The sequence below is a fragment of the Micromesistius poutassou genome (genome assembly GCF_964030765.1).
Source record: "Micromesistius poutassou genome assembly, chromosome: 20".
Lineage (NCBI taxonomy): Eukaryota > Metazoa > Chordata > Actinopteri > Gadiformes > Gadidae > Micromesistius > Micromesistius poutassou.
This window is the reverse complement of record NC_140290.1, coordinates 13504706-13521348: the sequence shown is the minus strand read 5'-3', so window position 1 is coordinate 13521348 and position 16643 is coordinate 13504706. Positions and strand designations below refer to the sequence as shown.

The window sequence follows — 16643 nt, the reverse complement described above, 5'->3', positions numbered from 1 at the left end:
TGTGTGTGTGTGTGTGTGTGTGTGTGTGTGTGTGTGTGTGTGTGTGTGTGTGTGTGTGTGTGTGTGTGTGTGTGTGTGTGTGTGTGTGTGTGCGCGTGCGCAGGGGCGTAGCAAATTCCAAATTCTGGGCCCTATATACAAGAAGTATATAAGCCCCCCCTTGTCTCTTTTCGTTTTAGCAACGATAACAGAGTTAAGAATGGAGTTTCATCTTGTGTGTTTAAACGTTTGTGCTCACCTTTCTTAGAAAATAAGTTAGTCAGAACCTGACTTCCTCAATTTCGTCTCCCTTCCCTGTCTTTCTTCACCTTTCTCTTCTGAGAGCCAGACTTCAATGTATTTAACTGTGGCTGTGACATATTGCCATAATACCTCGAAACTTTTCAATGTCTGCAGCCAGACATTGAAACCTATGACGATTATGACGGTAGCAGTTGGATGTAGATGTCCAATGGTGTGTTCACATCACTGGGAATTATGGGGAAAATATTTTTGCGAAAGTTCTCGTGAACGACACCTCATGACGCTCTGATGATTCTACTTCCATTTGGCAACTGGGGCCACATTTTGTTAACAGAGTTGCCCAGTTGGTGACGTATGGTTTACTAGTGACGCGCATGAACATGGCGGAACATTAAAGGTTTACTCAATATAAAAGAATAAACCATCATCACATATTTTACTATTGATTGACGTTGTAACTGTCTGTTAGCATCGACTTTGCTCAGTTTTAAACGTTGTGTACTGGTAAACCAGCTCTAAATAAGGGCAAGTGTAGCCTTCCATACAGTGGCAATACAATGTGCTTCTCATAAATAACAGCAAAAGGATAATAGGTGATACAGCTATAAGGAAATAAAGGCGTGCAAAGTTGAAACTGATCCTACTAAGTTCTGTTTAGTTCTGACGGATAAACCGATATATATAATATCACGGCACAAAGCTGTGTGCGCCTCCGGATGATATTATGAACCCAATAAACGACGGGCATTGCGACGTCTCTCCCTCTTCCACAACAGGTAAAGACATGCAATGGTGGTTATCTCGGCCATGGCTGATGAGAATGAATTTGCATAAAGCACCGTTGGCGGGCAAAAGATGTTGCGCGACAAAATTCACTGCGCGACAAAACTCGCCTGATATAACTGCACAGCGACAGATTATGATTTGTTGCTTGACAAAACTTTGGTGACAGCGGGCGACCAGGCGAAAAATGTGTATTTTGGTGTGAACACACAGTGAGCGTCATCACTGGCGAGCCGTCTCGTTATCACCAGGACCGTGAACGCGCCTCAAGTCCTACAGGCTGCAGCCAGACATTGAAACCTATGACGATTATGACGGTAGAAGTTGGATGTGGATGTCCATGTCCTACAGGCTGCAGCCAGACATTGAAACCTATGATGATTATGACGGTAGCAGTGGGATCGGCGCGCCCAGGGAGACGCTCGTTCCTGTTGTTTTGGTGCGAGGTCACGTGTCCGTCGACGTCACATCTTTGTAGTTGTGCGCAGCCATTTTGGGGACGGATTTTCAACGACGAGCCTTTGCCATTATTATCTGCGCCGAAGACTCGAAAACAAACCAGAAACATTTGGCGAAACTGTTAAATATGGGCCCGCCGGAAGACAAATTACTCCACATGTCGACGGATAGAACGGAGGACCTCCGCTGGATGGTCAATTTATCTTGACATGGCATGCGGGACGGTTTGTGGTCGTGACGACTGAAGAAAAGAAACCAGCCGGAGAACAGGCGGAGAGACACCTCGAAACTTTAGGCGTGGACCCGAGTCCCGACCGCTCCCGTCGCTCGACGTTTCGCCGTCTGGTTATAGCTTTCGCTGTGTGATTCCGCTGCAGAGGTTCGTCGACTAAAAGACCATGGTATAGGTCGGGAAAAAAACATATATCGAAAATGCTGACCATACGAAAAAACAGTTAGGGCACCCGACCGTGCGTGTCTCTTGGTCCCGCAGAGCAGACCGTCTGAGGGAACCTGGCAGAACATGTAAAACACTCCGACATGATGACTGTACGCCGACCATACCTGGGCCTCAGTTATGCCGAACAGTCAAAAGATAAGATGTAGGTAATTGGTCGGTTCACTACTAGTTAGTGTTTTTAAGTGTGAGCCTAGATTAGCGTGCTAGCTTAGTGTTAGCTAGTTTGCTAACGTACCGTACACACCGTCATCATGACTATCGACAGTGCAAGGGGAACTGCGGGCCGTGAGCCGCACGGATGGCATTAAAACTTCCCAAGAAATGTCAAGTGGCGTCGTGGTTCTCGGCGTGAGTTGGTGCCAACGTTTTGTGGCATCTGCGTTTACCTGCCATGGTTGTCTGCACTTCAAAACCGTATGTAAACACGTTCATAGCGCTGAATCCTAGTCATTACTGAACCAATAGACAAACCAACAGTCATGAATGAGAGCCTTTGAAATGTCCCCAGCGATACTATACGTGTCTGCTTGTTTGGGTAGTCTTCAATTTTACTAGCAAAGTATACCAGGTTAGGGTTTTGATAGAAGCCACCCTTTTATTGATGCAACCTCTAAAGAGACACATTTGAGTTGCTTCATTCAATTAACTTCCGTGCCAACAAATTGCTGACTAGAAGCCTTATGCTCTTATGGAAAAGTTATGTCTTAAATATACATTTCGTATTGGCCACTAGGGATATGTAGTCGTATCTGATTACCATTCCCATCCTAAACATTGGCCCTTTAAAAAAAAAATGAAAACGACCGTCTGATAATTTTTTTTTCATATAATTTATTTGCTCGAATTTTCATTTGGTGTCAGTTTTTTTCCTTAGGAGATAGTGAAGAACCAGTTTAGGGTTGTTTTTTGACGGGTTAGCTAACTAAATCTATCAAGACCTATTGTAGGACTTAAAAGCTAGGAGTATACCGAAATTATTCAATAAAAGAGAAGACTACCATCCAAACCTCACCATGGGGGACCCAACCTCGAGAAGAAATCAAACAAGGAATCGACTACGTGCTCAGCTGCGAAAGAAACGAGAATCTCTGGCTGATCAGTTTGACTTCAAGATCTATATCGCCTTCGTATTCAAAGAGAAGGTCAGTTCAGTGTTATTAAAGGACCTCCTTTTAGGTTTATTTAAATGTACCATCCACCTTTTGATTGGGTTAAATCACTTAATCACACTCAATATTTATTACTGGATACTTTGTTTCTTTTACCAACAGAAAAAGAAGTCTGCACTTTTTGAAGTGGCCGAAGTGGTGCCAGTGATGACAAACAACTATGAAGAAAACATCCTCAGGGGTGTGCGGGATTCCAGCTACTCCCTCGAAAGCTCTATAGAACTCCTGCAAAAGGACGTTGTGCAGTTGCATGCCCCCAGATACCAGTCAATGCGCAGGGTAAGAACAATAACAAACGCTCATTTGCAATCCTTTACGGCCTTAAAGCAATGGTTCTTAACTAGTCTAGCCTAATCTGGTCATTAACTCATAGCCAATGAGTTAATTAATACTGATACAAGGAAATTACCCATCTCAATTATTACTACAAGACCAGGTTCTATTTTCATGCCATTTGAGGCCAAATTAACCATGCTCCTATCTTTTGGGCAGACTATCTATCTGTATGTATGTATGTATGTATGTATGTATGTATGTTTGTCGTATGAATAGTATTGCATACAATTAGTTCAGGATGAATTTGTTTGAATGAGTGCTTTTTCTCCCCTCGTGTTCTTAGGATGTGATAGGTTGCACACAGGAGATGGATTTCATCCTTTGGCCACGCAATGACATTGAGAAGATCGTCTGTCTGCTGTTCTCCAGATGGAAGGGGGCGGAGGACGAGCCCTTCAGGCCTGTTCAGGTTCGATTACAGATGACCTCATGTAGCCTGTTTTGCTGAAGTTGTATAATTATCCGACTACAGATTGAGTTGTTTGTTAGGACTTCTTCGTTGCACATTGGAAGATTAAGGGCGCACTCACACTAGCCCATCTCTACCGTGCCCGAGTACGTTTGCTCCCTAAAGTCTAGATCGTTTGGCTAGTGTGAGCACGCCATCGTACTCAAGTACAGTTAAATTCCGTGGCCTCAGTACATTTCGGAGAGGTGTGTGCTCAGGCCACGGTACAGATGCTAATGAGCCGATACGCAACCTATATGGACAAGAGGCAACCGTACTCAGGCCCAGTTGAGATTGCCTAGTGTAAGCATAGGCCAGCGGCACAGTGGGGGGGGGCAATCGTACTTGAGTACGATACAGGGCAACTTTGCCTAGTGTGAGTGCGCCCTAAGACATATGGCAACCTAGGAAATATATTCTTCATAATACTTGGTCGTGGAGCAGATGTGCTTTTAATCATAGCGCCACTCGGGATTCAACTAAAGTCTCACATGACCAATAATTGCTTACAATTAGCAGATAATGGCTTGCAATATTGACATAACCATCACTTTATCTGTGTATGTGTGATTGTCTGTCATTCATAGTAGTGTGCAAAAGTGCTTTGTGTGGACAAAGTGTTTAGGAATGCATAATATAAGTAATTTGATAATCGTTGTAGTGTATTTTGTTTTGACCAGCTCCAGGCTGCCTTCATCTTAATTTGTATTTTGCTTTTGATATATTTATGGGTTTCAGGCCAAGTTTGAGTTTCATCATGGCGACTATGAAAAGCAGTTCTTGCACGCTGTGGGCCGTAAGGACAAGGCTGGGATGGTTATGAACAACCCCAATCAGTCTGTATTTCTCTTCATGGATAGACAGCACTTGCAGGTAAGTCAGCCAATTGGGAAAAGCTGGGGACGTTGATTGAGCCATCTGTAGAGGTACTTAAATACATGTTATACTGCATCTCAGTCTCAACCATATATTTTGATCTCCGCAGACTCCTAAAACCAAGGCAACTGTTTTCAAGTTGTGCAGCCTCTGCCTATACTTGCCCCAGGACCAGCTGACCAGCTGGGGTGTTGGAGACATAGAGGACCACCTCCGCCCATACATGCCTGACTAAGGCCTACCTCCTTCACCAAGCCACAAAGGGAAGGCACCCCCAGCCTCCTCTCCCTCTGACTGAAGCAGTTGACCTAGTCACCTCCACTGTCCTCCATCCAATAGAAATGAACTTGTGCTTGGATCCCCTTTTTCTTTTGATTTATTTTATGTTACCCATGTGTTCCCCTCTCCATGACCCCGAAGCTGACTCAGTTCCCATCTTTTGGTTATGCTCTGCTCACCCTCCCTGGTGCTCCACTCTCCCACCCCTGTTTTTGGATTGCTCTTCCTCACTTTGTTCCTGTCTGCCTCCTCCATAACCTCCCCACTTAAGCATCTGGTTTTGTTTATTAAACCTGCACAAACATTCATTTTGTTACTTTATTTTTTTCAATAGATTTTTTTTTCTGACTGGTCGGTCATTCACTCGGAGCCACGCTGTCAATGACACCTGTCACTGAAGGAACTCTTATGTTGCATCACAACAGGAACAAACAGGTTTTCATGGTGGATGTGTTTGTGATCTTTGCTGTCATAAAAGGATTGTGAAAGCGTGCTAGTATTGTAAGGGAAGGGGGTCAAAGATGCAGAGATTTCTAGAACTACTTCAATCTGTTTGACTGGATGGGCGCAAATAGGCGTTTTAACTCGTAGATGCAAAGATAACGAGAAACATTTGTCAATTTGTACGTTTGGCTTCACTTCTCATTTTACACCTGCCTTAGGTTGTTTATGCTGGACATTTTGTGTAATTTTTTTCCTCGGAAACGGGCTAGCCATGTCTTGGGTAGAAGGTCTTGAGTAACTTTGACGGTCATACAAACCAAAGTTCCAAAATACTGGTTAGCCGCTGATGATGGACTCCATGCAAGCTGTTAATTTACTATCCATCCAAGCTACTTAACTCATGTTATCTTTTTTGTGTTGGCAGGGATAACTGTTGGGGGTAAATACAACACTGAGAAGCTAATGTTTAAAATGTAGTGTACCTAACAAAAAGCAGATCTGATTTTTCTTTAATGTGGGATTGAATAGGATAATTTGCTGCATTACCTTTGGATTAACCTTGTTTAAGTTGGGAAGCATATGATTATGGTTTTGTTTGCTAATTCAGTGTGTTCAGTAGAAGGGTTGAGGGGCTTTTCTTTTCAGTTTATCCTGTAATGATTCTCAAATCAATATTGCTGAGCATATCCCAATACAACGCAAATTCTGAATAATTATGGTCTTTTTATTGCATGTACACACATGTTTGTAAAGTGGTTCAGTGTTAATTGTAGAAAATTGGTTATTAGTGAGTCAAGAGAGACATGAACATGAAACAATTTCACCACGACATAATTGCAATACATTCATCACAAAACCATTTGCCAAAAAATGAATGCCTAAAATCAACGATTTACAGAGCCCAATTAAGGACAAAGGTTACCTCTGAAAGCCACCAACATATTGTTGAGGCACTATATTGGAGTAATATGGTGGATTAACAGGAATACATTTTAACTGTTCCCAAGGTGCTTTGTATGTCTTCCCTGCGCAATGACTTTGCCAGTCGACTTGTTGATAAGGTCCACACTGGCAAACGCCAAGGTCTTCCCTTGTTTCAGAACTTGAGCAGTGATCAGCACATCGTCTCCAATCTTGGCAGCATTCATGTACCTGTTTAAAAAAGGTTTAAATACAATACCAACCTGAAGTTCAAGTTGGAATTACACGTACCTTTATATATCTGATATAGATTATATATAGACATATTTCTTACGTTATATTCATGTCAACACTGACCCCTGGTGACCCGCGTTCACTGTACATGATGGCTGTGGTAGAGATGGTGTCCACTAACGTCGCTGTCAGTCCTCCATGAAGTGTGCCTCCACGGTTAGTATGCTCCTCCTCTACCTTCATCTCACACACTACTTTACCGGGGCTCGCCGACAAAACGTTCACCTATGGACGGAGAGGATACATATGATGCCATCATTCAACTTTGACACAAAAACGAGGAACAGTGGCAAGAAGTGTGCAGCATCCACATGCATGTGTTGCACGAATACGCTTACCTTGCTTATGACTCTGTCGAAACCCGGGGTGTCTACTATTGCTTTCATGATTTGTTTGAGCGAGTTTAAGGTTAAAGAAGCCATGACACCTTCCTCTGGTCAATGTGACACTTGATTCGAATGTTTTTATCTGCGGGTTTGTGTTGGCCAACAGGTACCGATGTTACAACTAGACAAACGTTGTAAGGTTCCTATCAAATTCGTTATTTTCAAATGAGTAGAGATATGATTGGACATTTAAGAATAATATTTGAATATCCCAAAAATATAGTTTATCAACCAATTATTTATGTATTGGTATTTATTATCGCAGTCGTTTCCCAAATACCGTTTGCCGTTTCAGACACAAAAAAAATACCCGGATGCATTTAGTTGGCACACATGCCACTTGTCAAAACGAAGAATTCCACCAATGCTCTGCTCTTGGAATGGATGAAAAACTTCGCCTTTGTGATGAGTTTGCTAAAATTACAGACAGTGATAGCACTGTAGCTCGATGCTACCTGGCTGAAAACGAATGGGAGATGGAGGTGCAGTATATTTATACTGTGACTGGGTTATTTTTCTACGGAGCTATCTTATAACGTTAGCCTAAACTCATTGTTACATGTTCATACATTGTACTAGATTATGTATTTATCACAGCATGTTGTGTGTATGTATGTATGTGTGTGTGTGTGTGTGTGTGTGTGTGTGTGTACGCAACATTATACAACGAACAACCGTTTAAATATAGAAGCACCGATGTGACCTAACGCTCTGCAATGTTTCACTCCGCATCCAGAAAGCCCTGAACTCCTTCTTTGAAAGCAATATGGAGAAAGTGTTTGAAATAGAAGATTCGCCAGTGAACGTTAAGGGCCGAGCGGTCAAGAGGAAGAACTGTGCACGCAGTTCACCGGGGGGCTGGTAGGTCAAGTTCAGGTTGATTCCATCATGTTCCCGGTTTTCGCATCAAGAAGTTGATTCACGAGTCACCGTCGTAATTAACGTCAACGTATGTGTTTACGAATGTCTTCAGTATAGACCTGACTACGGATGAGCCAGGATGTTCATCAAGTCCGGCCGATGCGGGCAAAACCACCGACGCCACAGAAGAGGAGAATAAGCTATCACTGGTCTCTTGGAATGTGGATGGGCTGGACACAGATAACCTGCAAGACCGTGCAAGAGGCCTATGCTCCTACCTAGTGTTGTACGTCTTTTTTTATGAACTCTATGTGGTTTTTGCATAGTGTCTCTGCATTGCTTTGGGGGAGCAGGCAAAGCCAGTCTCAGAACATAACTAGTTACATAGGGCCAGCTCTCTGTCACGTTTTAGGAGTAGGAGGACAATGGCTCTATTTAAATGTTGTTTTATGTTTGTTGATTGTCCTGGTTAATATCATCTTCTGTATCCATAGATACACTCCTGATGTGGTATTTCTCCAGGAACTCATAACTCCCTACGTCGAGTACTTGAAGAAACGAGCCGTTAGTTACACACTCATCGAAGGTAGGTACAAGTCGTGCTCTTGGGGGAAAAAAAACAAAGAAACATTCTTTTTACTTTGCAGTTTCCTCCCATAACCCCGTTCTCTTCTGCTTCTCTGCTGCTCACCAGGTGGTGAGGAGGGCTACTTCACTGGAATGATGCTGAAGAAGAGCCGCGTCAAGCTGCTGGGGACCCAGATCGTTCCCTACACCACCACCCAGATGATGAGGAATCTGCTCATAGCTCAGGTCGCTTTAGTTCCCCCGACGATGGACTTTTCACACCTTGATGCGAGTGCAATTCACTCTGATATCCTCACCCTCCTGTGTACATGGTGCCGATTTGTGAATATTCATAGTCAATGAATGCTTGAATATCCATTCATTCACAGGGAGTGAGTGAGCAAGATCGTATGATACGATGATATGACAGTAGTTCATTATTTTGCTTTAGTCCTATTGTCCTCAACCTTATTTGGCTTGCGACCCCATTTCTATGTCTGAAAACTGGTGTTACTCTTGCGATGTCCGAGCAATTATAAGTGCATTGTGCTACACATTATGTACTAACTTGCATAAGCTTGAGATTATGAATCCGTATGTAGCTTGTTTGTACATACAGGGCCTTTACAGAACGTTGCAAGACAATTATGTTTTGTGCATTATCAAATGTCTATAAAGCCTTAATCTCCTCACGACCCCACCGGCACCGACCCAAAACAGGGTTTAGCCCCCCTGCACTCCTTCCCAGCCGGGTTGTGAAACACAGGGGTCCTGACGGTCTGCCTCCTCCTCCTCTCTCATCTCCAGGTGACGTTCCAGGGCCAGGAGCTGTGCCTCATGACCTCCCACCTGGAGAGCTGCAAGGCCCAGGCGGGGGAGCGCATGAAGCAGCTGAAGCTGATCATGCAGAAGATAAGTGAGGCGCCCAACAACGTCACCGTCCTCTTCGGGGGGGACACGAACCTGCGGGACGCAGAGGTCAGTGTAGTGTCCCTCGTCCACCAATGAGATGGTGTTTTGTTGTTGTTGTTTTTGTCACTTTTTTATTCAGAGTGCCCTGCAGTGGTTTGGGATACATGTGATTTAAGATGCAAGTAGGATGGATCTAAGCATGCCTGCCTATAGGTAAACTTCAGCTTCATCCAGATGATGATCCTCATTGTGAAAGCCTAGTCACCGTAGTCATACCTGTGTGGGGGATGTGTGGCCTATGAGAGGAGTCCTTGAGCTGACCTCGCCACATCAGTGGTGTCCCAGTGGTGTTCAGATTCTAAATACCTATTGTCTGATGGCTGACAATCTCAAATCTGGGTGAACAGGGCATGTACAATTTCCTTTGCTTCGTATTTGTTTCGACCAATCATCTACTTGGAGGCTGGAATCCGTTAAGCAAGCAATTGGCGAACACAAACTCGGACAGCAGTAGTTACTGAAAAGAAGAAAGGTCTTTAAACTTAAAGATTTAAATTAACAACATGTAGACTGGCCAATGTAGAAACGGTTGCTGTAAGTCCCCTTATGAAAGCATTATCCACCCGCGCAAATGACTAGTTTGGTAGAATATCTCTGTGGAGAAACAGGAAACAAGCCGTAAATCCACCGCTTGCAGTGCTGGTTTCCGGCCCAGGTGCTGTGCCGTCTCCCCCCAGAAGTTCTGCTACAACAAAGGATGACTGATTGCGCCAAGATTACCACATCAGTAATATGACTATATGTATGCATTGGCGAATGACAGTATGAAATAAAAGTAAGGCACAAAAGCTAGGTAAGCAGTGAATTAATGAATGTCCCCTGAAGTTATGAAGTGTAATGTAGTGACTAGCTAAACCACTAGCCAGCACACTATCCTGTCCACCCCCCCCCCCCCCCATCCCCCCTTATAACCTAAGATGAGAAATACTTAATTCATCCCACATGCAGGATTTTTCACGGCTGTTTGGGTGACTTGTGTGAATCGTGTAGATCCGATGAGTTGGTTTTTTTTTTGGGGGGGGGGGGGGGTCTGGGAGGGTCTGATTATAATTTCATCAACAGTAATTCTGTATTGCATCAACGGTAGATGCAATACAGAATTACTGTAAATTATAATCAGACCGGCGCCAAACTCCGGGGTCAGACTATGTGAAAAATCCTTGCAGCGCGAGATACAGGTGCGCGCGCCCTGCCGAAACAACTGGCTTCGCGTGCGCAGCGTTCTGATTTACTGTTTTCTCATAGACTGTATCTATTTACTTATTTGGTAGATGATCTACCAATCACGGGGGGGGGGGGGGGGTATTATCGATAATAGAAAATGCGGATCATTTTCTTTCTCGTGTGTCTCGTTTTTCGCCCGTGCCTAAAACCGCCACTGCTTATAATGCTAAAGCCCAGTTCAGACCAAAGATTCGCGACGCAACTGCTTGCAACTCGCAACTCCTTGCGACGAGACGGGCTGAGACGTTCTAAAAACGGGGCAGTTCACACTGCTGCACCGGGCGACGATTATTTTTATTTTGGTTGAGAGTAGGCTAGAGTTGCTGTGTTTCGCCATTCTCCACTACTTCTGCATTGTAGTAATTCGCTGGAGCTTAGTTTGTTTAGATCCCGCTAGTTGGATACATTGCATTCTTTCGTAGTGGCGACTTCTCTACTGCAAGGGAAGTTCGGCTTCACCTAAAATTTCGAAAATTAAATGGTCAGATATATACTGTTGTGTTAACATTTCATTGATTAAAAATGCGTTAGAACACGTCCATCTCGAAGACGAGTCCGTTCAGAATCAGCTGCTTATCGCAGGTCGACTGACTCGATTTCCTTCTCATACACTTACGTGTTTAATTTGCGTGTGTTTAGACAGATGGGCGCGCGCACACCAAGCATCACCCGCATTCATTCATTCTATTAAATACTCACTCGCGGTAAAACTATGTTTTTTCCCACGATCAAATACTCATCAATCCTAAAAGTAATGGGCTTGTACACGATGTCTGGGTTAAGAACATATGTGTTTGCTGTACGGTGTTTGCAGATGCATTGATTTAAAAGTACAACTTACCGCTGTATCAGCTGTTCTTTCCCAACTTAACCAATCATTTACCCTAAAACTAGATTTTGTTTTGGATGCCTGGAATATACTTTGCTCGAATGTATTATTAGGGGTCCTACGGAATCCGTAGGAAACCTATTGTATTCGTTAGTATTATTATTATTTTTATCCTGACTTTTTGGCTCCAAAAGTTATAAAAATTGGCAGGCTTGTAGAACTCTTAAAGTTAGTAAAGGAATCAAAAGATGGGCCAGAATAACACATAGGTGGCGCTATAACCAGGCCTTGAAGTTCAGGACTTCAACAGGCTGCCATTACCACTAGGAAGGTGCAATTTGTATGAAACTTGGTATACATGCACCATTTCTCATGATGAACAACTTTCACATTGCAACCCATATTGTCAGACCATTGGGATATAGTGCAGTGACCACAACTTGACCAAACACCCACACATTAACTCCTTTGGTGCTGAAAGTGGGAAAAGCTCCAAACTTGGCACACATGTACCAGGTCACTGTGGGACTATAGGGTGATCAAATAATAGCAATAAGGCAAAAGACGGCAGAGATATGTATTTTAAAGTGAAATACATGCATATGTATACAGCTCTACAACACGTTTAAACAGCTCCAACATTACATCCAAAACACCTAGGCCCAGCTGTTGAATGTGGCTATTAAGAGGAGATTCCATAGTATACCCATGCCAAATTTGAAGACTATATCTGAATAAACAACCAAAAAACATTAGTTTGAAGTTCTCCCTTCTGAACCATGGCCTCACTACAATGCAGGATGGGCCTTAAAGGTACACACGTTATTTCGCAAACATCCGTTTGACAGTTGATTTTGACACAGTAGGCTTTAGTAACATGGTTGGTGATTGTTTTGATATGTTAACTGCCGGAAAACCAGTTTTTAAGGCATACCAATGCATATTACCATACCAACCAAGCTCACCATACCTCCACATAGGAAAGACTTAAATTTCTCAAAATATACTCCAATCTGCCCTTGGCAGTCTACGGTCATACTGTCATACTGTCATATTGTCGTTCATACAGTCATACGGTCATACTGTCGGTTATACAGTCATACTGTTGGTCATACAGTCATACTGTCGGTCATACAGTCATACTGTTGGTCATACTGTCATACTGTGGGTCATACCTTCTCACTGTCTCTCCCCTCACATCATATTTAATGTGGTATTTGGATTTCAGAAGAACTAGGGGGCAGAAGGTGCCTTGGCCAGGGAAGTTCCCCTTGTTATTGGTATGGCCCAATCAGTCCACCTGGGACTGATTGGCTTATTTAAGGGGAGTCTCATTTTGTGGCTGGGGGGAAGGTGCTGGCTTGACAAGAGGCCAGTACTAGAGCACATGGTATATGTGGCGGCTAGGCTGATGGCTAGGCTGATGGCTAGGCTGATGGCTAGGCTGATGGCTAGGCTGGTGGCTGTCATACCGTAGGACCCCGTTATTGTTGCTGGCAACTATATTTGTTATTATTATTATTATTTTAACGGATGGCATATCCTACTATACTTCATTCATGTTCATTCATGCAGGGGAAAAAAATGTTTCCACAATCCACACGCTATTTATATGCAGTTTCACACGTATGAATAATCTTTGACATCATAATATTTAACATGCAAGTGTAGTGGTGCCTGGTTGCTGCGGGGGAAAATCAGCTTTGCGCCGGGTGCAAACTAGCAACGACACATGCGTCTGTGTAGAAAGTCAATTGCGCCGGCCGCAAGATAGGGCCCTTCTTCTGTTTGGCGCACATGGCTAATTTGCATACGCGCACAGGACTGTCGGAATGGGAACATGTCGGACTGGCAGCATTACGGGGGCGCGATTACGGGCTGGCGGAGTTACATTTAAAAATCGCGTTCAAGTAAAAATAAATAAGAAAAGCGGAATCAACTTGTGGCGCTCGTTGTTCAATCTGTGGCGCAGCGCCACACATTGGCCTATGTGTGGGAAACACTGGCGGCACTGCTTTTTTAAGGATACTAAAATCATTTAATACATTTTAATTGAGTCAAATAGATTGCTGAAGGTGGCGCAGGGCACATTGAGGAAAGGGGGCTGAGTGAATTACTTTGCTCTCCGTTATGATACAGAAAGTCTAGGGTGATCAGACGTCCCGGTTTCAGACGTCTGGTCGCGTTATGCTACAGTATGGCTAAAATATTAAATATTCTTCATTTGCAGAATGAGAGAATTTGATGAGAGTGCGGCACTTACTGTGCAACAAGTGGATAAAGGATGTAAAACCAGTTGGAAGTGGCCTTGGCTAAAAGTTGAAACCAATTGAGGTCAAGGCAGTCAAACGCAATTTCAAACTATCAGACTTAAAAAAAAAAAAAAATGAAAAAAAGGGATGTGCTAAATGCACTCTCTGCGTTAAAGAGATAAATTATGGTTCCAGAGGGCTGCATGTCCTGTTGGCACACTGCCAGAGCACAATACACACACAGAGAGTGGCCTCCATGTATCTACCCAAAGTGTGGCCCAGCTCCTCTCTAAGGACAATCCTTTACCAGCTACCAGCCAGAATCAGGCCTCAGCAGCTGAAAAGATCAGGGAAAGTGTAGTACTCCTGATTCCAATGTGCAATCGGATTGCCAATGGAGAGGGGTGTGTGTGTGTGTGTGTGTGTGTGTGTGTGTGTGTGTGTGTGTGTGTGTGTGTGTGTGTGTGTGTGTGTGTGTGTGTGTGTGTGTGTGTGTGTGTGTGTGTGTGTGTGTGTGTGTGTGTGTGTGTTGAAGACTAGTTAAACAAAATTAACAAGAAGAAGAACAAGAATTTTGTGGATTTTCATTTTAAGAATTTCAGTTTGCACTTTGTCTGTGTATAGGGTGGGCCGGGGATGGCAGAGGTTGGTGGAAATGTCATTATTTGATATTTGCTGCGGGGGCGCGGGCTTCGAAAATCTCTTTTTTTGACCATAGGTCTGTTTGTATCCCTGCAGATGGGAAGTTGTATGTGGAAGTCTGGCTCCCTCTTTTTTTAAACGCACGTTCCTCCTCGCAGGTGGCTAAGGTGGGCCTGTCCACCGGCGTGCTGGACGTGTGGGAGAAGCTGGGCAGGCAGGAGCACTGCCGCTACACCTGGGACACCAAGGCCAACAGCAACAAGAAGGTGCCCTACATCAGCCGCTGCCGCTTCGACCGCGTATACCTGCGTCCGGCCAGCAGGGAGGGCGTGCCGCGCCTGCTGCCCGACCACATGGCCCTGCTGGGGCTGGAGAAGCTGGACTGTGGCCGCTACACGTCCGACCACTGGGGAGTCTACTGCAGCTTCTCCGCCGCTGGTTAGCCACAGATTCAATCACCACCCCCCCCCGCCCCACCGCCCCCAGAAAAGTCATGGCTCAAGGTTCTCGGTTGATTCCTTTTTTTTTTTTGTTAAATATGAAAAAAAAAATCTGGACTTCTTTGTTGATGATTACTGCTTTCTCTGTGAAAGCTCATGCTCTGGCCTTATCTGAGGTTCACATTTCCTGGCATGGATTGACTACGGCCTGACGTTTTTTAGCTCTTTATTGGTCATTTGCATTTTTTTTAAGAATTCTTGTTGCTTGATTGCTTTCACTACTGCACTTGTTCAAGGTATAATGAAATGCATAAATAATAATTGCCCTAATAAAATGTTTTAAGTGGAAAACTCCAACACCTGTTTCCCTGTATCATTTCCTTAATTTAGAAGACAGTTTTGTTCGTTTTTGAATTGTAAAATAAAATATTTTTTTGAAGTTGCAAGTTTTTTTTTTAATTATTGGAAGCGAGTCGAGCTGACCTTGCCAGCTGTACCCACGGCCCAAAATAAAGAACAGCCGAGACAATATCCTTAATTCAAACATGCCGTTTAATTTGGCCTCAGTTGGCTACGGATGCGAACTTGGAATGAACATGCGCAACTGGGATTTCTAAGGGGGTTACTGTAAAGTCCTTATTCTTCGTTCGCGGTGGCCATATTGTTGACATTGTTGACATTCCTAACATATGCGACACAGGCAACCTTGTCAGCGCTACTTTTCCCACAATGGTTTGTTGTGTAAACTACGGCTGTTCCAACAGCAATAAAAAAGCAATAAAAGGTTCTACTGGAGTTTATTCCTTTAGAATATCTCACAAATATTATACATCACAAAGTGGACCAGGAGGGTGTTCCAAGAACGGAGGTTTAACAAACACAGAGTTAACGCTGAACTCTAGGTTGATTGATCCTGTGCCGACTAACCCAGAGCTGTCGGTTCCACAGCACCGGTTATGAATTAGTTCAATCAACACGGGGTTGGTTAACACAGGGTTGTGCGCGTTCACGGCAAACCTATAAAGACGTGATGTATGGATCATGGAAATCCTGATCAAAATGGCGAAACGGGCCGCATATTTTACCGATCTCGAGCAGAAATTCAAAGTGGACTATTATGATATTGCTATTCAAGGTATTAATTATTCTTTTTCCTCCCTCAGCAACTAAAGAATAAAAATGATGGAAGAAAAGTTGTTTTTTTTTGTTTTTTTAATTGAAATGATTTCTGCAAATGTGGTCTCGCATCCTTTGTCAGCCCTTACAAACATTTGCGGAATGTGTTCCTCCTCGAGGAACGGGTAAAGTGGGGAGGCATCTCTTTGCGCAGAGTGGCTATATTGTGGAGGACGGCGCATGCAACAATTACATCGCATGCCCGTTCCGGACAAACTCTTAGTCCACGTAGGCATTGGAATCTGGACTTCAATATCCCGAATGTATTTTCAATCTTAACGCGGGTTCTGCTGTGTGCCAGGTTAAATGTTGTCTGTGGTCCAGGAGCGGGATTAGGGTACGGGGTGATGAGCGTCGGGAGGCATGGATACCCTCGATCTCCTAGGAGATCCCCATCGAATTGCCCTGCGATCAAATACAAACTTTGAGCTATCTTGCACAAGCACAACAATTATATGAGGTCTATGATATGTTCATAATGCAACGCACCCTGTTGAAATGTATTGCTCACATTGGATGTGTGCCATCAATGCACCCAATTACATTAGGACATCCTGAAATATAACACCCAGATGAAAAGTC

General features: G+C 43.8%; 3 protein-coding genes across 3 annotated transcripts; 2 read left to right on the top strand and 1 right to left on the bottom strand.

Moving 5' to 3' along the window:
- Positions 1 to 1519: 1519 nt before the first annotated feature.
- Positions 1520 to 6185, top strand: cUnh6orf62 (chromosome Un C6orf62 homolog). Its single transcript, XM_084485085.1, has 5 exons — positions 1520 to 3087; positions 3217 to 3393; positions 3734 to 3859; positions 4637 to 4771; positions 4884 to 6185. The coding sequence occupies exons 1-5, from the start codon at positions 2959 to 2961 to the stop codon at positions 5007 to 5009; spliced, it is 693 nt and encodes a 230-aa protein (XP_084341211.1). The 5' UTR covers positions 1520 to 2958; the 3' UTR covers positions 5010 to 6185.
- A 38-nt stretch (positions 6186 to 6223) lies between these two features.
- acot13 (acyl-CoA thioesterase 13) lies at positions 6224 to 7185 on the bottom strand. Its single transcript, XM_084485086.1, has 3 exons — positions 7051 to 7185; positions 6753 to 6937; positions 6224 to 6649 (listed from the first exon to the last, which is right to left on the bottom strand). Exons 1-3 carry the CDS (start codon positions 7132 to 7134, stop codon positions 6490 to 6492), a joined length of 429 nt encoding a protein of 142 aa, XP_084341212.1. The 5' UTR covers positions 7135 to 7185; the 3' UTR covers positions 6224 to 6489.
- Positions 7186 to 7446: 261 nt separating this feature from the next.
- Positions 7447 to 15228, top strand: tdp2b (tyrosyl-DNA phosphodiesterase 2b). The gene is made up of 7 exons (XM_084485190.1): positions 7447 to 7580; positions 7835 to 7959; positions 8072 to 8245; positions 8454 to 8545; positions 8654 to 8772; positions 9334 to 9504; positions 14604 to 15228. Exons 1-7 carry the CDS (start codon positions 7479 to 7481, stop codon positions 14886 to 14888), a joined length of 1068 nt encoding a protein of 355 aa, XP_084341316.1. The 5' UTR covers positions 7447 to 7478; the 3' UTR covers positions 14889 to 15228.
- The last annotated feature ends 1415 nt before the right edge of the window (positions 15229 to 16643 follow it).

Bases quoted from the DNA above. Each gene is read 5' to 3' on its own strand.
- cUnh6orf62 (XM_084485085.1), top strand. From the start codon at position 2,959: ATGGGGGACCCAACCTCGAGAAGAAATCAAACAAGGAATCGACTACGT. The intron at 3,088-3,216 runs GTCAGTTCAGTG...TTTTACCAACAG, and splicing joins CCTTCGTATTCAAAGAGAAG to AAAAAGAAGTCTGCACTTTT. The intron at 4,772-4,883 runs GTAAGTCAGCCA...TGATCTCCGCAG, and splicing joins TGGATAGACAGCACTTGCAG to ACTCCTAAAACCAAGGCAAC.
- acot13 (XM_084485086.1), bottom strand. From the start codon at position 7,134: ATGGCTTCTTTAACCTTAAACTCGCTCAAACAAATCATGAAAGCAATA. The intron at 6,938-7,050 runs GTAAGCGTATTC...CTCCGTCCATAG, and splicing joins TCGACAGAGTCATAAGCAAG to GTGAACGTTTTGTCGGCGAG. The intron at 6,650-6,752 runs GTAAGAAATATG...TTTTTTAAACAG, and splicing joins AGTGTTGACATGAATATAAC to GTACATGAATGCTGCCAAGA.
- tdp2b (XM_084485190.1), top strand. From the start codon at position 7,479: ATGGATGAAAAACTTCGCCTTTGTGATGAGTTTGCTAAAATTACAGAC. The intron at 7,960-8,071 runs GTAGGTCAAGTT...GAATGTCTTCAG, and splicing joins CGCAGTTCACCGGGGGGCTG to TATAGACCTGACTACGGATG. The intron at 8,773-9,333 runs GTCGCTTTAGTT...TCTCATCTCCAG, and splicing joins GGAATCTGCTCATAGCTCAG to GTGACGTTCCAGGGCCAGGA.